This window comes from Amblyomma americanum, chromosome 7 (genome assembly GCF_052857255.1).
Source record: "Amblyomma americanum isolate KBUSLIRL-KWMA chromosome 7, ASM5285725v1, whole genome shotgun sequence".
In the NCBI taxonomy this organism is placed as follows: Eukaryota; Metazoa; Arthropoda; class Arachnida; order Ixodida; family Ixodidae; genus Amblyomma; species Amblyomma americanum.
The window spans coordinates 118,211,806-118,236,614 of record NC_135503.1 but is presented as its reverse complement, the minus strand read 5'-3'; the positions used below and the strand labels follow the sequence as shown (position 1 = coordinate 118,236,614).

The 24,809-nt window shown below is 48.6% G+C and overlaps 1 protein-coding gene across 2 annotated transcripts in view; it reads left to right on the top strand.

Moving 5' to 3' along the window:
- LOC144097419 (uncharacterized) overlaps positions 1 to 24,593 on the top strand; it is a 53,912-nt gene extending 29,319 nt beyond the window's left edge. For both annotated transcript variants that reach the window (XM_077630146.1, XM_077630145.1), the window contains exons 4-5: positions 15,869 to 15,952; positions 24,396 to 24,593. In XM_077630146.1, coding sequence (XP_077486272.1) covers positions 15,869 to 15,952; positions 24,396 to 24,523 — 212 coding nt within the window. In that variant the 3' untranslated portion in view covers positions 24,524 to 24,593. The remainder of the gene's footprint in view (positions 1 to 15,868; positions 15,953 to 24,395) is intronic.
- Positions 24,594 to 24,809: the final 216 nt, after the last annotated feature.

The window sequence follows — 24,809 nt, the reverse complement described above, 5'->3', positions numbered from 1 at the left end:
AGTAGCGTTCTGGTACAGCATCCGCCTCGCATTCGGGAGGTACATCGTTTGATCCCCAGCATCCAGTGCTGCCGGTGTCCACCGAGTTTTTGAGGTTGCATCATTTCTCCCGCTCCGATGTTCGGCATCTCTCGAGTGAAATGCTTTGCAAAAGGGTCTCGTACCACAAATTTACAGACCAGACCAAATGCTCATATATGGCATCATCTTATGGTTTGCTGGGCGGGATTCTGGACTTGACTCGGACTCCACCGAAGAGTGTTGATTATTGGGCATATTCTGTTTGTCAACCTCTTCGATTGTCGCAGGCTCTTGCTTTAGCTTAGGCTCCGAAGATGTCGATTATGCTCAAGGCACAGCCTGGGATTTTCCTGTAGTCAACACAACAGCTTAGACGATAACGAATAAAGGGATGGGTTTATTACCCTGCAAAGGGTACAAGAAGCCACTAGACAACGGAGAGCACAGCACGTATGTAATTTTAGATGAGTTAATTAGCACTGCCTGACCTGTTTCTACCCCATCGGATGCTGAGGGAGCCATGGTAACAGGAGAGCAGCGCCCCGCTGTTTATCAGCGCCTCCCGGTCCACCCCGCGCTCTGCTCTGAGAATGTAGACCACCTCGTATCTCGAACGGCCAGCGCACTTGCGCACGTGTTTGGGGGATTCAGTGCGCCTCTGTCGACAACATTCGGCTATCATTTCTTTTTTAGCCGCACTCGGTTGGTATGCATCTTCGCTTTGTCTTTCTTTTTTGGCACGCCTCAGTTTCCTCGCCCTCGTCGATGTCCTGATCTTTGCCGGCCGCTGTTCCTACCGCAAACCACATCATCCTGTCCGCCGCCACGGCGCCTTCGTAGAACCGGTGAGTCCGTTGGGCTTCAGGGAAATCTTTCACTTTTTATCTGCTATTGGGAATTAAGCGTTTCCAAAATGATATATGGGCCTCTCTTTTTTGACACAACTTGCGCGACTCCCCTGTTGCAGCTGAGTCCCTTTCTAGCAACACCATGACACCATGGTTAGTAGCTCGGCGCTGTTTTTTCTTCGTTTATTGAAGTTTTCCTTGGCTTTTATTGGTCTCGGCGTGTTTTCGTTGGCCTTCTCCCTTAGTATAGACATGCTGGCGTCAAGCTCCAACGAGATGGCGCCGTCAGGTGTTTCGCCTGTAACGTTCCGCGGGCTATAGTTGAAAAGCAGACTGAATGGAGTTGCTTTTGCAGCTTTTTTTTCGTGTTGTTGATTCAAAATTTAACCTGCGTAAGAGTTTCGTCCCAGTGTTCTCCGTCACTTCGTTCGGATAAGCTAGCGATTGCGGGTGTTATCGTTTTGTTGTTTTTTTTTTTGAAGCGGAATTTATTGCCCCAGGGCATCAGTGATGGGTGAAGGTGTGATGAATGATCTAAATGAATGGAAAAAGGATAGCTGATTTGATGAAGTCCAGTAGAGAACGATGGTACGGTCTCTGCGTGCAGGTAATGTATGAAGAAGGGTTACTTGGTGAAAGACCTGCTACCATCAGGTGCCGGATCCTTGTAGGCTTGAGAGATGGGCAGTCCCACAGTAAGTGATGAATGTCGGCCTCACTCTCCTCGTGTTTACATACCGGACACCCTGGCCGAGGAAACAATTCTCGGTACTGAGGCCACTTCCGAGTGATGGCTGGTGTGAGGGTAATCCCAACCCGGATCCTCCTAAGCGCAACCTCCTCTGCACGGGTAAGACCGCGGGGGATGGTTACCGCACACGGAGGGATGAGAGCACGTGTGCGGCGCCGGAGGAGTTCCTTTCTTGATGAAAGGAGGGTAAAATTGTCCAAATGAAGGAGCCGAGGCGGTGGTGAGTTTGGATTCGCAAGTCGGGTCGCTAAATCTGCCTACATTTGATAGGTCAGCAGATCCCGTGGGACCCACTCAATACGTACTTGCTGCGGGATGTGTGCCGAAAGCCGGTGGATGCCCTGACATATCGTTGGACAGCGGCTAACACGTCGTAGCAACCGGACAACTTGAAGGGCGTCAGTGCGGATGACAACGCGTGCCGCAAGGAGCATAGTTAAGTTGGCCACAGAGCAGAGTGCTTCTTGAACTGCAACGAGCCCAGCACAAAAGGACGAAGGAGGTTCCGTAAGATGAAACCAAGAGGTTTGATTCAGGGCAGGTGTGCACGGGCAGTAGATAGCTGTTGTTGCTTTGCAGTCTTGTATGCTTGCGTCTATGTAGACAACAATGGATCCTTCAGGCAGGCAAGCATCTTGTTCCTCAAATTTCTGGCGAAGAAATGATGCCGAATGAGATGTTGGCCGGCGATTATCTGTTGGCTATTTGTAGCTGAGCTGTACAAACTTCTAAGAAGGAAGAACTGGCGTTGGCGGCTGTAGAATGGAGTGTGACGTTGCATAAGTCCTCAGTGCATGCGAGGAGTGCGATATTTAACAGAGTATACTGAGGGGCCAGTTGGTCAGACATATTATAAACAAAAACGGTTCATATGGACGGGACGAAGAAGAAGGGCGAAGGCAGGACGGTTGCTACACTTACAACTGAATAGAATGAAATGCGACAGTAAACCTCTCCCCATACCAGAGCCACAACACGCATGCGCATAACATAAAACAAGGTAAAAACAAACTGATAATCTTAAAACGTGTGGAAAAAGAAAAAAAGGAGCAAAGATAAAGAGCGATAGATAGTAAAAGGTGCTAAGAAAACTGAAGTTCGTTTTAAAAACTTCAATTCCTTCTCCATCAGATACACAGATGAGGTGCTAATGCACGTGCCTTCACTACATTTCGAAATTTCCGGGGCTTCCAAGATTTCCCTAGCCAATTGGGTTTTACCACGCCCTACAATCTTAGTACGATTAAGCAGGGGAAAACAACCATTGCACTTCTTGCAATGCACTGATACGTGTTCCCCAGTTTGTTGGCGAAGTGAAGAGGCATGTTCACCCATCCTCACGTTTAGACACCTGCCCGTCTGCCCAACGTACACAGACCAATATCGGAGAGGGAACTGATAAACAATATCTGTTGCGCATGAGACGTACGGTTTTCTATGTTTTGTGTCACAGCCTGGTTCTCTTTCCCTCTCTCGATCTGCTAAAGCACATAGCATTGCCAGCTTGAGGAGCGCAGAAAACCCGACGTCAACCCCAAATTTCGCTGCCACTCTCTTCAAGTTGTGGGAGAGTCTGTGTACATATGGCATAACCTCAAACTTCCTACTCTTTTGGTCACCTGTGTGATATGACGTAACAGGAGCTCTTGTTTTTCTTTTAGCAGTTTCTTTCTGAGAGTATCTGCAACTGCCACCAAAACATCGGCAGGGAAGCCTGCTTCCTTAAGTCTCTCGACCTGAATGTCAAAACTTTTTCCCACTCTGTGAGGGCATGACTTTAGAAGTGCTGACCTAAAATATATAGCTGCTATGGCTTGCTTTATGAGCTTCGAATGGGGAGAGTCGTAAGGCAGAAGCGCTTTTTTGGATCGAGTTTCGTAAGCCCAGCAAATTTGCCCACCAGTAATAAAATACAGGTGAATATCTAAAAACTGAATGGAATCATGAGCCGGTAGTTCAATGGAGAAGTTCAATGAATTCATGATTCCTTTGAAACAAGTTACGATCGGGTCTGCAACTAAAACCAAGTCATCCCAAGGAGAAAGTTTGAGGACAAGAAAATCATCGACATATCTAAAAATACGCACAATGTGCTCGTCACTCAACTGAGACTGAAGCAATCGTCCAAACTTAGCCAGAAAAAATTCTCAAAGCACAGGGGCGACACTTGATCATATTCACATGCCACGTTTCTGAATGTAGAAATGATGTCTATGGTTAACAATCGTGGAATTTAGGTACATAGACAGGAGTACCAAAAGAGAATCAATGCTGACACCACAAGAATTCTAAACGGACACCGGTCACGCCTCTTCAATGCACTCCCTCACCGCAATAAACAGTTCGTCGTGCGGCACCGAGTAAACGAGTTCCTCAATGTCCACAGAAAAAGCTGAATCAGCACCGCACATATCACCCCGCAGGATGTCAACTAACACAGCCGAGCTGGCGACTATGAAAGGGTCCACAGTAACAAGCCTGCTCAAGTGACCCAGGAGGAACTTAGCTAGTCGAGCTTGCCAGCTGTGACTCTCTGTTATGATGGCTCTGAAGGGACAGTCCGGCTTGTGCGTTTTTGCTTTGTAAAAAACCTTCAAAGCATTGCCCTTGCAGTTGCTCACTTCCCTCTCCAACTTGTCCAGCTTACACTCTTGCAGCAACTTCAACGCTCTGGTCTTAGCCTTAGCCGGCTTAAGAAGCGAGCGCCTGAAGTTCTTCTCAATAGCGTTGGATGCCTTTGCTTCATACATCTGACGAGGAAGAACGACAATGCCTCCATCCTTATCTGCCAGCATCAAAGCCAACTTTGAATCATGAAAGTTCCCAACAACACTCTTCACCTTTGTGAGGCTCTTTTTTCTCAGCTTGTAAGCCTTGTCAATTGTGTCACACCTTCCGAAATGCAATGTGCTTTCTCCTCAAGGCTCGCCTTGTCGGCAATTCTGTGAACTGAAGCGAGGATTTCATGCTTGGGAACAGTTACCTCAAGGCCAAGCTTGGGGCCTTTTTCTAGAACCAGCTGAACTGCGCTTGGTACAGAACTATCCCCCAAGAACGTAACTGGAAACTTGCCTACCTGCTTCTTGGACTTCCTCGGAAGGTCTTGAAGTTGCTTCTGCCACAACCACTCCGTCAATATGGTTGCATTGCCTTGAAAGTCTCGGAGCATCTTGAAGCCTGCCGAACCACCTCCTCGCGAGTTCAGGCACAGCAACCGCAGCCAGTCCTGAAGAAGACCAACTTGTCTCCTACACTCTGCTTTTATGATTTTTGCTATCCGCTTCCAGCGGTCTGTGGAAGGACCAACCACACCGAACATGCCGGCGACATCAGGAGGATATCAGTGTTTCCGTAGGCAGTAATTGAAGAGCCGAGCTCGGCACGTCGTGGTTGCAATAAGGGTTGCACATAGCGCACATTGCTGATTATGGGACGAGAACAAATAACAGAGCCCAATGTAGAAGAAATGAAATTTAACAGAGTATACTGAGGGGCCAGTTGGTCAGACATATTATTAACAAAAACGTAGCATATGGACGGGACGAAGAATGGCGAAAACAGGACGGGTGCTACACTTACAACTGAATAGAATAAAATGCGACAGTAAACCACTCCCCATCCCAGAGCAACAACACTCATGCGCATAACATAAAACATAGTAAAAACAAACTGATAATCTTAAAACGTGTGGAAAAAATTAAAAAAAGAGAAAAGAGAAAGAGCGATAGATAATAAAAGGTGCTAAGGAAACTCAAGTGCGTTTTAGAAACTTCAATTCCTTCTCCATCCGATACACAGATGGGGTGCTAATGCACGTGCCTTCACTACATTTTGAAATTTCCTGGGCTTCCAAGATTTCCCTAGCCAATTGGGTTTTACCACGCCCTACAATCTTAGCCCGATTAAGCAGGGGAAAACAACCATTGCACTTCTTGCAATGCACTGGTACGTGTTCCCCAGTTTGTTGGCGAAGTGAAGAGGCATGTTCACCCAGCCTCACGTTTAGACACCTGCCCGTCTGCCCAACGTACACAGACCCACATCGGAGATGGAACTTATAAACAATATCTGTTGCGTATGAGACATACGGTTTTCTATGTTTTGTGCCACAACCTGGTTCTCTTTCCCTCTCTCTCTCTCGATCTGCTAAAGCACATAGCATTGCCAGCTTGAGGAGCGTAGAAAACACGACGTCAACCCCAAATTTCGCTGCCACTCCTTTCAAGTTGTGGGAGGGCCTGTTTACATATGGCATAACCTCAAACTTCCTATTCTTTTGGTCACCTTGTGTGATATGACGTAACAGGAGCTCTTGTTTTCCTTTTAGCAGATAATTTCTGAGAGCATCTGCAACGGCCACAAGAACATTGACATGGAAGCCTGCTTCCTTAAGTCTCTCGACCTGAATGTCAAAATGTTTTCCCACTATGTGAGGGCATGACTTTAGAAGTGCTGACCTAAAACATGTAGCTGCTATGCCTCGCTTTATGAGCTTCGAATGGGAAGAGTCGTAAGGCAGAAGCGCTTTTTTGGATCGAGGTTCGTAAGCCCAGCAAATTTGCCCGCCAGTATTAAAATACAGGTGAATATCTAAAAACTGAATGGAATCATGTGCCGGTAGTTCAATGGAGAAGTTCAATGAATTTATGATTCCTTTGAAACGAGTTAGGATCGAGTCTGCTACTAAAACCAAGTCATCTCTAGGAGAAAGTTTGAGGCCAACAAGAAAATCATCGACATATCTAAAAATACGCACAATGTGCTCGTCACTCAACTGAGACTGAAGCAATCGTCCAAACTTAGCCAGAAAAATTTCGCAAAACACAGGGGCGACACTTTACCCAATACAAATGCCACGTTTCTGAATGTAGAAATGCGGTCTATGGTTAACAATCGTGGAATTTAGGTACATAGACAGGATTTCCAAAAAATAATCAACGCTGATGCCACAAGAATTCTGAAAGGACACCGGTTCCGCCTCTTCAATGCACTCCCTGACCGCAATAAACAGTTCGTCGTGCGGCACCGAGTAAAAAAGTTCCTCAATGTCCACAGAAAACGCCGAATTAGCACCGCACAAATCACCCCGCAGGATGTCAACTAACACAGCCGAGCTGGCGACTTTGAAAGGGTCCACAGTAACAAGCCTGCTCAAGTGACACAGGAGGAACTTGGCTAGTCGATCTTGCCAGCTTTGTCGCTCTTTGATGATGGCTCGGAAGGGACAGTACGGCTTGTGCGTTTCTGCGTTGAAAAAACCTTCAAAGCATTGCCCTTGCAGTTGCTCATTTCCCTCTCCAGCTTGTCCAGCTTGTCCTTCCGATTGTCCGTTGGCACATGATGTGTAAGGTGCACTCTACACGTGTATTATGTGGAGCGACATGCAGTAGCTCTCGAATTGTTCGGCTCCCTGGTCGGTGACCAATCTTTGTGGGGCCCCGAAGATGGCAACAAGGTCCCTGAGAAATCTTTTTGCCTAGCTCGAGGCGGTGTTTTTCACGGCCCGAGAGAGCACAAACTTATTGAAAGCGTCCACTGGCACATTTATATGTGTATTGCCCCTAGTTCTGCGGATAAATGTGCCCAAGATATCGGTATGAGTGGTGTCGAATGGCATGTCCGCTTCTGAAGCGAAAGCTTCAGTGTGCTAGCTTGGCGCCTTTCGCGTAAGCCGGAGTTTGACATTCAGCCGACCTTCAGCCGAGCCACATGTGTTCCGCTGCGCGTCATCGCCGCCGCCGGGCGCGGTTCGGGTGTCCACGGATAAATGTGAGACAGTTACTGCGCCATTTCCTTTCCTCAAAGCCGATTTTCAAAACCAATCTTTAATTTCGTTCGGAAGGAAAGGAAAGGCGCATAACTGGCCTCCTGGGAGAGTGGGCACCTCAGTTTTTTTCAGTTCCGCATCTCCTCGCCGCGCCAACAGGGAGCATGCGGCCCGCCGCCGCGCCCGCCACCGCGGCGCTGCTGTCGAAGTTTGCGCCAAGGAAGTGCGTCGTCTGCTACAGACGCGTATTGTTCCGCTGTCCTTCCGCACGGCGCTTAACCGAAGACATTGCTCACGCTTCGTGGCGTCATTATTTGCGCTTCGTAAGTTTAAATAGTTAAACTACGTGTGCGTAGAAGCGACCAGTGCTTTAGAAGCTTTAGAAAAAGATGGGCATCGGTGATTACGTTTCGCTTTGGGCAGAATAGTTGCTTTCGTGCGTCTGTAGAATGCGGCGTTTCCATCGCATTGCGTTTGAACGGTGACCTTGCCCTTCTGTATCAATCCCATTGGTCGCGAGTAATTTTTACTCTTGCTTTCCAAATGCGAAAGTGAGCAAGACAAGAAGGCCTGAACGTCTGCCCCGATTTTATTAAAGATTAGAAGAACCGTCCAGACTAGTCTCGAGAGGTTCCATAAAGCGACTTATTAGTTTTAAAGGCACATATAGAGAGCTGCCCGATAAATATCGTGCTGACATTTTTCTGCTGCCTCTGGTAAATACTTATAGAATAAAAAATCACACACACGTCTTTAGTATTACAGAATAAAAAAATCACACACACGTCTTTAGTGGTGTTGCATCAGCGAATTCCAGTTTATTAAAACTCCTCACACACTTTCAGGCATCTTCCTTTTCACTTCGGTCATTATTTACACAAGCTTTGCTTTTTTACGTTCCCTCCGAGCTCAATTGGCACTGTCGTTCTCTTGGCTCTTCTTCCGGGAGAAAAAGTGCATTCGTGTGACCAAATAGAAGTGTACAATCTGTGCTGTAAAATCACAGCTATGCTCTAGGCAACCGATACAGTTTGTTCCTCTCTTCGCAAGGGCATCTAAAACATTCCAGAAAAGGTCCCCAAAGGCTTCTTTTTTTGATGTTTGCACAATGGTCTCTTCTATGCTTTTCACGCATGCAAACAGTTTCCTTGAAGGACAAACAAGGCTGCCAGTCACAAACTCTCGTTCAATCACAAGCATAGCTTCAGGCGGTAGAGAGTCTTGTGAAGCCATTGTATCGCTTTTGCACTCCATGCAGGAGGTCACCTTCATCATTTTATGGGCCACGTATCCCGCTAAATAGTACAATGCCGCTTTTTCTGGACTTGAAACACTGTACACGTCATCGTCAAATGGGGCTGACAGCCCCCTCGAAGGCAGTGATGTGAGTCGCTGGAAGACTTCATCTTTAACTTTTCTCTTTTGTAGTAGTGCTTCACGCCGCTTCTCTCCAAGGCTCTCAAATGTGCTCAGCAAAATTCGTTCATCCCCTGCTTCACAGTTCCCTTTTGTGGCAAGCTTAACAGGTGTGTAAAGGGAAAGTAGTCTGAAAAGCTGGCTGAATTTGGTGACGGTTGGATGGTCTTCGTCTCCTCCGAAGGACCTCACGAGCCGAAAGAATCGCCGCAAAGCAAGAAATTTGAGCTTAACAACTGTGATTATGAGGAGTTGAAAGAGGAAACATGATGGAAGGGATACGGTTACCTCGAGTGGATCCTGGTTCAGGCTTGCTGTCAGAATGTAGCTCCCGCCTTTGGTGAACAGGAACTCCACAAGTGACAGCACAGACATCAGTGTTACACGTAGGGACTCGATAGTCTGCCTAGATGCGAACAGCTTGACATTAGGAATAGATTCCGTCTCGTTCAAAATTGCCAAGAAGTCGTCCAAAAACTGAAAACATATAAATGAAAACAGAAAACAGTGTTTTGAGAAAATTGGTGAATGAGTGCAAAGTTTTAGGTCTCGGTTCTTTCCCCACAATAAAAAGGCGACAAAAAACAATTCTGGCACCTTAATTTTTGGAGATCCCTTTCGTATTCCAGCTGCAGGAACCTTGGAGTTCAGAATGTCAAAGAGGTCATTTAGTAGCATCGTGAACTGTTCCGTTCCAAAACTGTCGGCGAAACCAGGTACCATCATTTGTCTGTAGACCTTCAGGCCAATCGACACACTTCTTCTGAAGAGCTGCAAGCGAAAATGAGTAAAATAAATTTGTCAAGTTTGGAAAAACATAATGGCAAATTAGTTTTGAAAATGCCTGGACGCTGACAAGCACAGATGTAATGTATAAGCATGCAGTTTTATGGCACCAACTGCTTACAACGTTTACAATGACTGAATGGCCAACTTTACCTGAGTCGCCAGACGAACGTTCATGGTCTGGAGCTTCTGTGGCTTGACATGGTGCTCAGTCAACTTAGGAACCACTTTTATAGCGGCCTTTTTTTCCGCCTCAAAAAGACGTTCATAGTGCTGGAAATTTGCTTGGTATTCACCTGCCTGCCACAAAAAATTGTACACCATTTCGTTATATGCAGTAATTAAACATAGGTGAACAAGTCTCTGTTACACAGCGTCATCACTCAAGAGGCATGCATATCCAAGTAATTATTTAACTTGCCTGACCATATTTGTGCTTCATCATATGATTCCGGATGCATTTCACGATATGTGGCACGTCACAAATGAAGTGGAGGAATGTTCCCTCTGGAAGGCAGGGATGTTCAATCTTGCACTGTGGGTGCTCCACCTTTCCGCTGATGCCGAGGTTTGTCCACATCGATTTGTTATTTCCGGCACCATCGCTTATCACTGCCAGTACGCGAGCACCATGTTCATGCAATTGTAGCACTGAGCTCATTACCACCTTTGCCAAGACCCATCCTGGCGCTGCACCCTTAGCTGCAAAAGTTGCTATGGGTTGGACCCATGACGCAAACATTGGGTTGAACATAACAACCAGTGCATGGTCTGCCAGCTGGTCTGTGCCAACTTTAGTAATATCCCCGTAATCTACAAAACCATCAAATTTGTAGGACGACCTGTTAAACTCGGTTCCTTCCCTGAGTTTCACTTCATCGATGATTAGACAACCATATGTGTAATGTTCTGGCTTGCCTGCCATATGCAGTTTTATGCTACCAAGGGCAAATTTGTTTAAGCCGTAGCCACATGGAAGACCTTTCAGTAGCTGTACAAGACGGTTGGCACTTGGCAGGGGCAAAATCTTCATGTCAGATAGAGTTCTGTAACACTTTGGGCTTGTCAGCCTCAGAAGCAGACAGATCATAAGCCAGTCTGTAGTGTACCGGTGCCCACGAGGCGACTTAGCCGCTTGTTGCATGATGGCTGCCTGTATGACCACCTTTTGTGCTTCTGGCAGGTCCTGTGTCACTTCACCTAGACTTGTTGAAAACGCTTGCTTCAGTTTTTCACTGAGTTGGCTAATTTCTTTCTTCTTTTGCTCCCGAGCTGCAGCGGCACGAATGAGCCTCTTCCTCAAAACAGGTGCTGCAAGGAACACCTTTTTCTTGGGTTTCAGCCCACTTCTTCTTTTGAGGTCCTTCGTCATTTTCGCACACTTTATACAGACTCCTTTTTCTGCCTCAGTAAGAACTCTGCACTGCTTGTGGTATACAGTTCCTCCCCTGCTAGAGGTGCAACCATGACAGGCTTGCATAGTTTGTACAACCTGCACAATTGCCTCTACGTCTGCTAACGAAGTGATTGCCAAATCCATGGGCAGCGTCGGCACCAGTTTTCCGCGGGCAGATACAACATAACTCATGTCTTCGCGAACTACGACACTCTTGAGTACTGTATATACATCTGCCTCCAATCCTGCCCTGTAAAAAACAATGTGTGATCGGCGCCCATTTTCATCTTCAAGAGCTGCCGATCTCCACTGACGAGGTAACCTCAAAGAAGCGCTCTTCTCCACCAGCTCATTAACATGCAAGCAGCTGTCTTGCACGGGCTCTGGTTGCTCTCGCTCGATATCGATATCTTCTGCAGCGTCGCTCTGCGTTGCCACTGCGTCTCTTGAGACGGTTGCTCTCTTTTTCGGAGATTTTCGCCGTTTACGATTCGAGGAGAAGTACAGCGGGAGATTAGGAAATATGGTAGGAATTGCATCACTCCTTAGAGACCATACACCGCGCTCGATTTCAATCACTTCTCCGTTGATTACATGCTTATTTGACTTCAGAATATTCCCTTCTTGGAAGTGGGCGTCGCACACTTTGCATGTTTTCCCCAACACCTTGTCTGCACGGGGTATCGCTCTCGACCATTTTGCAAGGAGATTTGGATCGGTTGGCGGAGAAAAGAAGTGCCTTTTCTCCGTGTTGCGCCGGTACCCGCTGGTACATCCCGGCACGAAACACGTTGGCATTTGGTTGACAGTCCTAGCACACTCTAAAGACCATAAATGACGCACACCACCTACCCTCTGACAACGAAAAAATCCAAAACCTGGCGCTCGAGAACATTCGGCAGCCCACGCTACTTGCAGGTTGGGTCCACACCATGAGCGTCCGCACCCGACCACGCACCTCAGTTTTTTTCTTTATAAACGGTGGTTTAACCTACCTGGCGGTAGTGACAGGTGTGCTTTGCATGCGTTGGCATTCATAACGTTGTAGCAGAAATGCGGTACTGAGGCTATAGGCCGTCGGCTTTCATTGTGTTCATTGCCGTTGGCGTTGATAACGTTCTAGACTGCGATTATTTTGAGGAAAGGAAGGCGCATAACTGGCTCCCTGGGACAGTGGACGCCTCAATTACGCTTTGAGGTATGGTGGGATACAGATGCGGGCTGCATGCGTTAGCGCTGACAACGTTGTGGCAGACACGTGGCATTGCAGCAGTAGCGCGCAGCGTTCATTGGGTGACCAACCTCTCGCGATCAAGCATTACTTTAACTGCCACCTGATAGGGTGGCACAGTGGGCGCACTGCCTGTTCAGTGTGCGGCACGCGCTTAACGTTACAGACGCCAAGCCGCGTCTATACTCCGTCTCACAAGATGTTTGCAGCACTACGAAAGGTACAGCTCTCTCGTCCAATCAGGATGGCGCGCACTACATTAGTGTGTTCCTACGCGCCTGTGGCTCGATCCACCTGATGTCCAGGTGGCTTCTTTCTACCTCTATTTATAGTAGCACCGAGCCACAGGTGTTCCACCGCGCAGCGCCGCGCCTTTCCTCAAAATCCAACTTTCAATTTTCAGTTTTCTCTCGCTTCTTTCCCTCCTTTATCTCTGCCTTTACGATGCGGTTCGGGTGTCCACCGAGATATTGTCTTTCTTCTTTCCCTCCCTCCTTTATCCCTTCCTTTACTGCGCGGTTCGGGTGTCCACCGATATATGTGAGACAACCAGGGTACTGTTCTCATCAGTTCCTCTGTTGTCGCGTCGCAGTAAATTTCAGTAATCGTGTCATGTGCACATAAATTTATTTACTCCAGCGTGCCGAGGGAGCCGAGTGTCGATGGTGGCGAAATGCAAAACAAGCCCATGTGCTGCGCGAGAGGCAACGCACGTTAAACGGGTTCGATCATCTCATCGTCCTCATAACAACTGAATTCAGCACTGCTGGTTGTGTCGTCCTCCAGGTTGACAACAATGGCCGGTCCCTGGTCAACAACATCGTCGATGATGTGGTACAGTTTTCTCATCACATCTTCCTCACTGATAATATGCTGCACGTAATTCTTCCATTTCTCAACAGTCACTTGCGTGATGCCTTGCCAAACCAGAGGCTCGACGTCTTGGAGCTTAAACGTCTTGTCTTGGCTGGCCACGAAACCCTTGACGTCGCTCCAGACAAGCTCTATCGGGTTCAGTTGGCAGTGGTACGATGGCAGGCGCACAACGAGATGGCCAGCAGCTTTAGCAAAGCAGTCGATACGGTATTGCTCCCCACCTGTGTTCACATTGCTGACAAGCTGCATGAGCTCGGCCTTCACCATGCCGCTGCTCCACGCGACACCTTTTTCGGACAGCCAAGCCTGTATGTCCTTTTTGAGGCTACTCATCCGCGGCACTTTATCCTGCTTCACAGAATGATATGGCGCGTTGTCCATCACTATAACGCTGCCGGGTGGTAGTAGTGGGAGAAGTCTCCTGGAGAACCAGTTTTCGTAGTGTTCCCCGTTCATTTCCTCGTGGTAATCGCCCGAGTTTTTCTTCGCTCGGAAAACTTCCGCTGCGCCTTCGACAAAACCTTGCTCACTACCGCAATGCGTCACAATAAGCCTGCCACCTTTGCCACTGGGGTTTTGTAGACCAGTCGACAGTCCGGATCGATGCGCTTGGTGTGCAGATTGGATGGTGCAGTCAGTCCACACTCGACTTCGCGTGTGGCCGGCGTTAACCCACGTTTCGTCGGTGAAGAAAATAGGCCTACCCTGGCGTCGCAGCTCCGCTATCTGGCGCAGGTACCGGCGGCGACACTGCACAATGTGCGTCGCTTCGATTAACATCGCATTCCGAGAGCGCTTCTTATATCGGAAGCCAAGTTTCTTCAACATCCTCTGCATTGTCGCTGCGGACACGGTCGGTAGCGTTTCGTCCTCTTCGAAATGCGCAACCACCTTCGCGATAGTTGGAATTTCCCCTCTCTGGAAAAAGGTGTGTACCACCCTTCGCAACACGCTCAGGTCAAAATCGTCCAGCTTCTTCGTCCGCTCGCGGCCTCTTCCGCCAGCACGCTTCTTCGGTGACAACACTCGGCCTGCGTTCAACGTCTCCGTTGTCCACTTGTAAAGCGTTCGCTCGCTCACCTGCGTGAGTTTTGCCGTCCTCTTGATGAGCGCATTTGTACTCCAACTGCCCCCGCACTCGACGCGAAGCGCTTCAAGAACATTTAAAGCCACCTGCTTCGCCTGCTTGGGGAAACAGCGCACTGTCGGTGTAGAGCACACAGGAGACACAACAGACTCGTCCGACGCCATGTTGGAAAGTGGCGACGCATCACTACCTCGCAGCAGGCCTCCGCAGAGCTGTGTCCGTACGGGCTTTGTCTGTTAATTTCACCAGTGATTGAAACACTCCCTACCATTTAAATATACCTGTCCAAATCATGTTTTTAGTTGCAATGCTTATTGTTTTGATTAATAGTCATACACTCCTCAAATATTCGAGGGACTATTTTCTGCGTTTCTGCAGCCCTGATTGGACGAGAGAGCTCTACCTTCCGTAGTGCTGCAAACATCTTGTGAGACGAAGTGTAGTTGCCCGAGGAAGAGGAGGAGGAATAAACTCTATTAGGCTTTTCTGTCGTCGTTAGCCTACTTTTGCCTCTGGTGGCGTTCATGAAGAGGCGACCTCGAGGATCCAATCTACGATTTTGGCATGTACTTGTTTTTCTTCACTGCGTATGTTATTTTTCCAACTATCAGCTGAGGTATATGGCAGGAGCTTTTTGAGGGGTGGATTTACCTCGCATCCCCAGAGAGTACGCTCATCATCTGCGTTAAGGTTGTCCCAAATTTTTCAAATAAGATTAACTGCACCATTTATAATTAAGGCTGATCGATATGGGCTCGTAACAATTTTTGCCTGAGCTCTGCTGAGAGCCCTGGCTTGTGCCCTGGTAAGCTCTGGGTGTGTGCGTAGGTAAAGGCGTCGGCTTTGTCTACGTATGTTGCAACCTTGATGTATGTAGTGGGTGGCTCCGCCGGCGGCTCATTCGTACAGACGGCCCAGTTGGGTTAGCCCTCGGGCATATTCGTCCGCCTTCTCGTTTCCTGAGCAGCCGGAGTGGGCCGGCACCCATACAAGGTTGATGGTGGACGCAGGTGTGTAATTTTTGAGCAGGGACGCGGTGACTTTATCCGCTCTGCCCCTCTGATAGCCGCTGATCGCGCATTTGGAGTCACTAATGACCCCGAGAAAGCATGTATCTTGAAGAAAGGAAACGTTTTTGACGAAACGTAAAGGTGCACAAGGGTGGAAACTTCGGCGAGTCGGTAACGATGATCCATGGTATATGGGGAGCGGAAAAAAGGCACAAGGGACAAAGAAAGACGGACACAACACAGGCGCTAGAGCTGCAGTAACTCTCACATCTCGAAATCCCGATGGACGCTTCAAGCCCACGAAAGTATACGTTTTGAGAAATGGAATTGTTTTTGATCAAAGGAAAGGGCTCAGTAGCTATAACGCGTCGGCGCAGCGGTGGAGACCGGCGCGGCGAAGCGGCGAACACCTGTGGAACGGCACAGCTGGTTGCCATGGTAACGGCGCATGCGCAGTTCTGGCTCCGGCTGACAACGCGAAACGCGGCCCTGACTATCGTAATGTACCTCTCGCTAGAAAAAGTTCGAGATTTCCAGACATCAACGAATTTCAGATTTGCTGGAGATGCTTTACTGACTCCATAATTACTGAGTTATTAAGCAGGATAAAAATTGCAAAAGACACAATTCCATGTTTGAAAAGTGAAAAGCCACATATGTGACATTTCGTTTGTTTCAGATCCCAGCAGCAGCTTCATTGCCACTGTGCCCTACACCGACTACAAGACGTGCTTTGTTCTTGAAACAGGGGACCTGGGAGGACGTAAGGCAACGTCTCCACTCGCCCCTTTTACACCGGTGCTCTATCGTACAGAAATGAGCGAGTCTTAAACAGCACGAATACACTTTTCTCTGAGTTCAATTACCAACCAGAAAGCAGAGCAAAAGTAGTGACATTCTATGCAATGCTTACTTCTTCATTCCAACTCACAACGAAAAGACCTGCGTGCTCCAGCCCTGCATCGGAGGAGGCACAGAAAATGTGAAAATAGGAGGCGGCCGTAGACCGGCTGTGAACCGGAAACAGGGCCAAATATATATCAATGCTTAGCGTACTACATTTATTACACTTCGTAGTTCCTTTAAGAACAATATACGCATTTTGTGTAAAAACTGAAACGGACAAGCAATTTTCTTTTTGCCGTCACACTGTTGATAAATAATAATTGGTTTTGGGGGAAAGGAAATGGCGCAGTATCTGTCTCATATATAGTTGGACACCTGAACCGCGCCGTAAGGAAAGTGATAAAGGAGGGAGTGAAAGAAGAAAGGAAGAGAGAAGTGCCGTAGTGGAGGGCTCCGGAATAATTTCGACCACCTGGGGATCTTTAACGTGGTCTGACATCGCAAAGCACACGGGTGCCTTAGCACACTGTTGAAGACCGCATTTTGGTTTTCGTGCTAGGTAAGTGTAGTCGCCACTGGATAACTTTGCAACATGTTATTCCTTCTATAAGCCAGAAAATCCCGGCGCATTGACCGTGCGCAATTCGCTTTCTTTTTTTACTGTTGCGACTACACCTGTGTTCCGAATACACTGCACAAAAACTGTCCCAAAGATACCGCAGTTGAGGTCACATGTGAAGCGGTTCGTGCATTTATAAAACGCCGTGGATGAAGTTGTCGGACCTATAGGCAAGGAAGAACGTGCTCCGACAGCGTTGATGATAGAACCGTTTTTTTTTTTATTGCGCGGCTCGTGCCGCGGCTGCCTAGCGCCAACCTCTCCTTCCTCGTCTGGTACCGTGCCGTGACCTGCGATCAGAGTGCGGCGCGAGGGGAGCTACAGTGCTCCCACACAGAGGTTCTTACTGTTAACTAGAGGAAAAGCTGGCGGCACTGAGCGCTCATGAGCGCTCAAAGCATCATGGGGCGATGAGCTACTTGGTGCGGCACAGCCGGATTTTTCAGGAGCACAGAGTGGCGTTACAAAGATGCCCCATTCCTTATCCATGGCGCAGACGACTTTGGTGCAAACGTAGTGCTCAAAAGCCATAGTAGCGCAAACACAACAGCACATGACGCCAATAAAAGGTTTTTGATTTCCGAAGTGCCATTAAAAAACCTCTTAAAGTGTTCAAAGAACAACGTTTTTTGTAAACATATTTATTTTTGAAACTGCACCTGTTAAGCAAGACATGTTGGCTTTTGTCGTCTGCAATACTTGGCCAATAGGAGAGCAAGCCATCGCTTATTTTGGGCAAACTTTATATTTACATGCTTTTCTGCTGGTTTGACGCAATTTACAGACATAATATTGAACCTTAGGGCGTTCTTGATTATCGAACAACGTTTGTTTTTTCATTATTTTTTGGCCGAAAGTTGTGGTTCTGCAGTCGGTAGCTCTCTGCCCCGTGATCCTTAGAGCACTCATGGTGCCTCAGGTGGTCTCGAAGATGCTCCATGCAAGCTCCCATTTACGGGGCGCCATTGTTTCCTCTAGTTAACAGTAAGAAACTCTGGCTCCCCTCTTGTAGAGCGGACGCCACAGGATGTGTTCAGCGGGCATGCTTGGAGGAGGCCGCGCAAAATGGAGGCACAGTCGAATCAAGTGTGACTTGAGAGGTCACGGTCGGAGGAGAGGCAATGTAGGCTGGTTTTAGTCTGTCGGCACACACGACATCTTCGTGGCCGTCGATTTCTAGCGTGAAGGACTTCGTCGCACGATGTAGCACGCGGAATGGTCGATAGTGGGCCGGCATTAGGGGCGGACGGACGTGGTCACAGCGGACGAAGACATGGCCGCAGGAGTCCAGATCCTGGATGACAAACACAGACTGAAAATGACGGGCAGCAGGGATGATAGGAATTATGTGTTTATATGTGTCGCGCAGATTTCGTAGGTAGAAAGAAGCATCATAGATGAACGGAGGGGACGGAGGACAGAATTCGCCAGAGAGGCGCAGAGGAACACCGCAGACTGGCTCAGCCGAAGAGCAGCTTTCAGTGTGGAGCGAATGCCGAGGAGGACGAAAGGAAGGTTGTCAATCAGTGTTCATATGGCTGAAAAGTGGTAAGGACTGCCTTCAGTTGGCGATGAAGCCATTCCACCAAGCCATTTGCCGAAGGCTGGTAGGCGGTCGTAGGGTAGGGCGGACGACCAGGATGTTGGCAAGGGTGGTCAATAGGGCGGATTGATACTGGTGGCCGCGGTCGGTGGTGACAGACAGGCAACCTAAACGAGGCACAGGGCAGGCCATGAAGGCCGAAGCAACTTTCTCTGCCGTAGTGCCAATAATAGGCAGCGCCTTGGACCAGCGGGTGAAACGGTCCACACATGTGAGCAGGTAAGGGGCCTCACGTGATGACGGGAGCGATCCTACTAGGTCGGTGTGGACGTGGGAAAACCTAGCATCGGGAGGCCGAAAAGGACAGGCAGGTGTTACGGTATGCCGGTAAACTTTGATGCGCTAGCATTGAAGGCAGGTCCGCGCCCTGCGACGGGCGTCGGCATTGGTGCTTGGCCAAGGGTAGCGAAATGTGACCAGCTTCTGCGTCGCACAGATATCAGGGCGGCTCAGGTGGTGCAGTTTTGAAGCGATAGCTTCACTACGCCATGTAACGTCAAAGCCACCGGGCCAAGCCCGAGCTGTCAATGCCCATGCGCCGAGCAAGAGGTGTGCCGCACGTGACCTCAGAGTTAATTGCGCCGTCGCCGCTGCCAACATCGACTAGCGCAGCTTGGCTGCGATAGAGGCAGCTACAGGTTCGCAGCGCATGCATAGTTGGGCAACACATGCGCGTCATTGCTCGGCCACTTTATACATAGACGGTGCGAAGTGCTTGTACTTAAGTTCAACGATGGGTGAAGCAGCGGAAACTCCGCGTGCATACTGCGACTAACATCAACGACGACTGTAGGCAGCCACGTCGACGGATTCCGAAGATGTGGCGAGGTATAAGGCGAGTCTAGATGGAGCCCAAGAAGCCAGATATGCCAAGCGCGCTGCAGAGACGCCAGAACAATGAGAGGAACGGCTCGCCAAACGACGCCGTCAAGAAGCGGAGAAACGACAGCGACAAGCCGTGAGCTAAGCCACGTCATCTTCGGGTCAGCGATCGCGTACACACTAAGTTTAATCGGAGCTAAACCATCAGCAGTTTTTGTTTTCAAGAATGCCGCGACGGAAAGCCAAAAGTACCTAAGGGTGGGAGACGGAAGCGGATGTCTCGTAAATATTGAAGTTTGAGAAAACGACAGCGGACGTTAAGGACGGGCACGTAGATGATGAGGAGCGAAGGCGAGGCAGCTCTGGGTCGCTGCACTATGCAGCCGCTAGCTCCTCCATGTCCACTAGAGATACCGACGACGTGCGCCGACGCGTGAAAGTGCATCATCAGCATCATGTTCCTGCCCATGGACATGACGGATATCCACAGTAAACTCGGAGATAAAATACTGTTGAAGGATCTTGTGCGCATCATAGGTGCTGTGATACCGTTGGAGGGCAAACCTCAAGGGCTTACTGTCTGTGACGACGCGAAGGTCCCGGCCCTCCAGGAAGTGGAGAAATTGATTGATTGCGAGGTACACCAAGAGGAGTTCTCGACCGGAAGTGCTGTATTTAGCCTCAGGCGGCTTCACCTCTTGCGAAGAAAATTGAGATGTTGCCAACTACGGACATGCTGCTCGATAAATGCGCCAGCCGGAATGCTCGAGGCATCGATGGCGAGGCGCAGTGTGGCCCCAGGAACTGTGTACATGTGCAAGGCGGCATCGGCGGGCGCCTTCTTGCCAGCAGCGAATACAGATGGAGCGTCATCAGTTCACTCATGTGGCGCAGTAGGACCTTTTTTGTAGCCAAAAGGTGCGCCAGAGGCTTCAGGAAATTGGCGCTCTTCGAGAGAAAGCGGCGATGAAAGTTCAGGAGGCACAAGAATTCTCTGAGCTTTTTAGCGACGCCAGGCTGGAAAATCTCTCTTGTATTTTAACTCTAATGTAGCGACGCTAAAGAGGCACTTGTTCGGGTTGATGACTAGCCCATATTCATAAAGTCGGTAGAAAAGGGCGCAAAGGTGAGCTTTATGCTGAGAACCGGATGATCTGGCGACGAGGAGGTCATCGATGTAAGTGAACACGAAGTCGAGTCTTCGCGTAAACTCTTTGATAGTTCACTGAAAAGTCTGTGCGGCACTGGGCAATTCAAAAGGCACCCTGACATACACAAAGAATCCGAGTGGTGTCGCACTGGCCGTCTTCGGAATATCAGCGTGCTCCACAGGAATTTGATGGTAAGCCTTCACTAAGTCAATATTAAAGAAGATAGTGCATCCAGATAGGTTTGGTGTGAAGTCCTGAATGTGAGGAAGTAAATAACGGTCTGGTATGGTGACAGCATTGAGGGCGCGGTAATCTTCACATGGTCTCCAGTCGCCCGGACCTTTCTTTGGCATTATGTGGAGAGGCGATGCCCAATTGCTGAAGGAAGGACGCACCATGCCGTGTTCAAGCATATGTTTAAACTCACGGGGAGCGACGGCGAGGCGTTCGCCGCACAGGCGGCAAGGGCGTGCAAACACCGGAGGTCCAGAGGCCACGATGTGGTGGGTGATCGAGTGTTTCACCGGTGACTCTCTGGTGTGCAGCTTAGTAAGGATGGGAAAATTAGCGAGAACTTTCACGCATGGCGAAGCGAGGACGAGAGCTAGAATCCCCATCGCCGCAGGGGCGGAGAGTACGCCGTTGACGGATAGGTGCGTGCTGAGATCTGTGAGGCGACGAGCTCGCACGTCAAGCGCAAGGTTGCGAAAACTGAGAAAGTCAGCACCGATAACAGCTAGCGAGATGTCGGCGATAATGAAAATCCAAAGAAACGTGCGGCGGAATACAAGGTTAATCGTAAGGCATCGTTGGTCGTACGTGCGAATGGAGCAGTTATTTATCATTTGGAGCGGGGGGTCTGCACGATGCGACGGCGATCTTCCAAGAGGCCGCTATTACGCCGACTTGTGCTCTCGTGAACACCAGGAAACCAGTGCGAGTGATCTTGTCCGAGACGCAAAAGAGGCGGCATGTCCGTCCACCACTACCACTTGCCGCCGTCAGTGGCTAGTCGCAGCGTTTCCCAAACAGGAGCACAGGTCAGTGCGCTTGCATGCAGAGCTGCCGAAGGTACGGAGGTGCCAGCAGTAGCTGAGGGGGAGGTGTCTGGCCGCGCGTCGGATGGTTGGGGCTCCGGGGAGCCGGAAGGCTCCGGGGAGTGGCGACGTGACCTGAATCCCGGCGGAGCGCGGCGTGGCAAGGGCGCGAAGACATCGAGCCGCATGGCAAGAGCAGCCAGTCGAATTTCCATGCTCGCAAACTGGAAGGCTGCGGTAGTAGCTGGAGGCAGAGTAGACATGGCGCTGAGGCTGGGGTGCCGAGAGTAGTCCGCAACATGGACAGCGAGTTGGGCGAGCTTGTCCAATGAGACATCACCCACAGCCGCAAAGACAAGGACGAAGTTCTGGGGAAGACGCTGGAGAAACAACTCAAGCAGAAGAGGGTCCTGCTGGCCGGTGGAGTCTCTAAGCAGCTGGCGCATGCGATGAAGGAGTTGCGAAGTACGGCTGTCACCGAGCTCTGTAGTGGTGAGGAGCTGCTGGAGTCTGCTGCCCTCGAGTGCTGCCTTGCGGTCGACGATAGCCGCCTTCAACGTGTCGAAGGGTCGGGCCGTGCCCAGCGAGGTGATGGCGTCCGCTAATTCCTCGGCGACGTCAGCAGGCAAGGAGGAAACGAGATGGAGAAAGTGTGTCTCCTGTCTGGTGGTACACTGCAGCTGTGGCGCCTTGGGGTTAAGCGGAGTAAAAATTGAATTAAAAATGAAGAATAAAGCTGGAAATGCGCCCCAACTTGCAGGGGCCTTTGGGTCAAAATGGCGGCTGGTTGAGTGGTTGGAACGCGACCAACAACGCTCAAACAGATGCTTGGGCGAGTTGGTAACTCATTATAACCAGAACAGCGCGCACTAGGACACGGACACGAAGGGAGACACGACACACACGAGCGCTGACTTTCAACTGGTGTTTATTGTTTGGAACGAGGCATATATACAGTTCCAAAAACACAAGGAAACCAAACCATCCATTCATAGATTCATAGTCAATTCATGCATGTCGCACTGAAACAAGGATGATGACCACATTATCATTTTCCCTTCGCTAGAAATGCCAATTCTTTAGGACTGATTGATAAAGAGGGGCTACTGACGCATGCGTCATTAGACCAGGCGATGTGCGCTGCTTCGATTATTTCGCGTGTTAATTGTTCACTGTGTTTACTTAAAATTTGTGTGCTAGTGAAGTCAAGGTGGCAAGTTTTGCTTTCACAGTCTCTACAATGGTTGCCTTTTTACTGTGTTATGCACGTTGTTATTGTGCTCCTTCAGGCGTTCATTAAGGCATCTCCCCGTGTGACCCACATACAGCTTGCCGCATGACAAGGGAATGGCATACACTACACCTTCTTCACATGATACGAATTGATTTTCATGCTTGATGTCGCAATCTCTGGGAACGTATTCAGTGTTAACCAATTTGCACATCTTCCCAAGCTTATCCGGAGCCGAAAACATAACCTTGACACGTGCTCTATTCGCTATCTTTTTTAGTCTGTGGGAGAATTGATGAATGTAAGGCACAACAGTAGTTTTTTCTTTTTCCTTCCGCGTCTCTGCCTGCTCCCCTTTTCAATTTTTGCTGAAACTACTGAGAATAGATTCGGACACTGATACTAGTAGCTGCTTGGGATAACCAGCCTTAACGAGCCGATCAGTTTGGAGAAGGAAACTATCTTGCATGGAGTGCATGCAAGATTTGTTAAGCGCGTTGTGGTAGCATGACTTCGCCACGGCACGTTTTACCAGCTCAGAATGAGATGGCATAAAAGAGAGCAATGGCTTTCTGCTTCGTGGCTGGTAAGACCAGCACATGTGATGGTGCATTAATCTGAGTTTGAGGTCTAAAAATTGGATGACATTGTTTTCTGGCACTTCAGTAGTTAGTATAAGGGGGTGAAGGCACTCAACAAAGTTAGCTTTGATCTGCGTAAAGACTGCGTCAAATTCTTCCACATTAGAGTCTATAAGAACAAGAAAGTCATCAACATAGCGAAAACATTGTACAACCTTTGACCCTTTCAATTTTTCCTGAAGCCTTCTACCCTTTTGTGCTAACAACAAGTCACTAAGCACGGGAGCTATGCATGACCCGATGCAAACTCCTCGTTTTTGCAGGTAAAACTCGCCATCCCAGGAAATGTAGGTAGAAGTTAAATACACTTGAAGTAGTTCTGAAAAGCCCTCGGCGGATATCCCGTTCTTGTTTTGGAATTCAATTAATCCTTGCTGGTCAATACATTCTGCTATGCACGTGAAAAGCTCATCATGTGGTAGTGAATAATATAAGTCCTTGACGTGAAAAGAGCAGGCCTTCAGTCCCTTGTTATTGTTAGTTTCTAAAAACTGGATTACATCCTGCGAATGTTTTGCCAGGAAAGGATCGTCCAACGTAAGCGAATTTAAGATCTTTTTTAGAAAAACGGCTACAGTTTTCTGCCATGTGCCTCTCTCAGATACGATCACACGAAACGGACACTCTGGTTTATGGGTTTTTGCGCTAAAAAACACTTGTAAACTAAGTCCTTTACTTTTATCTGCTCTTTTCGTTAACAGTTCAAGGTTAAGTTTTTTGCACACTCTCTTGGCCTTAGCTTTAATTCTTTTCAGGTTAAGGTTCTTGGCCACAGAAAACGAAGACAAAATAGCTTCCCTACCCTTCTTGACGTACAATTGAGAGGGTAGCGCTAGGAATCCTCCTTCCTTGTCAGCTGGGAGCAAACGCTGTGCCTTTCTTTACTATTATTCATATTATTGTTCAGAGTTCCGTAAAGCTGACAGCTAAAAGCGAAATTCAGTAATTGAAGATAGTGGGAAAACATGGGATGTAATACCGGATAGCTCAATTGGCTGTAAGCTCGACACGCACTCCGCAAACTGCACATGCGGTGAACAAGCTTATTCTCAAGAGCAACAACCTTCCCGGAATTTTTCATATTTTCCAAATTGGCTCGAACAACAGAGCGTTATTCATGCACGCTTCAGAGTTTTACTCCCTGCTTTCGAGGCACCTGGGAGGCCTGCCGATAGCCTGTAGGAAGTGCAAAGCACCATGAGTGAAAGCTTTCTATCAACAAACACTCGTTCCATGCAGCTGTACTTTCTTTCTAGAATGCCTGCTGTGGGTAAACGATGAATTCAAGAACAACTTTCCCCCAAAATGCACCAAGAAGTACAAGGAAAGCTGTGGCAAAGGTGTCGACATTTACGACGAGGAAGACTGCAACAGCACCGACTGAGGAGTGGGAACCCAACACTGCCAATATGGTTCTGCCTTCTCCATTAATAAAATCCTGATGGGTATTCGCAGTACGGCAGCAATTATAGCCTTAGGAGTGTGACGCACACTTCTTGCTCAATATTTATGTTTACCAGGTATTTACATTTTGCTAGTATCATCGAAATAAGCGTGAAAACAAGAGTTTATAGCAGTATAATAGCGCGGCGCTGTACATGAGCGAGAACATAGATATTATGTCACATTAATTATTTTAAGCATCGCATCCAGTTACAGAACTTCATATC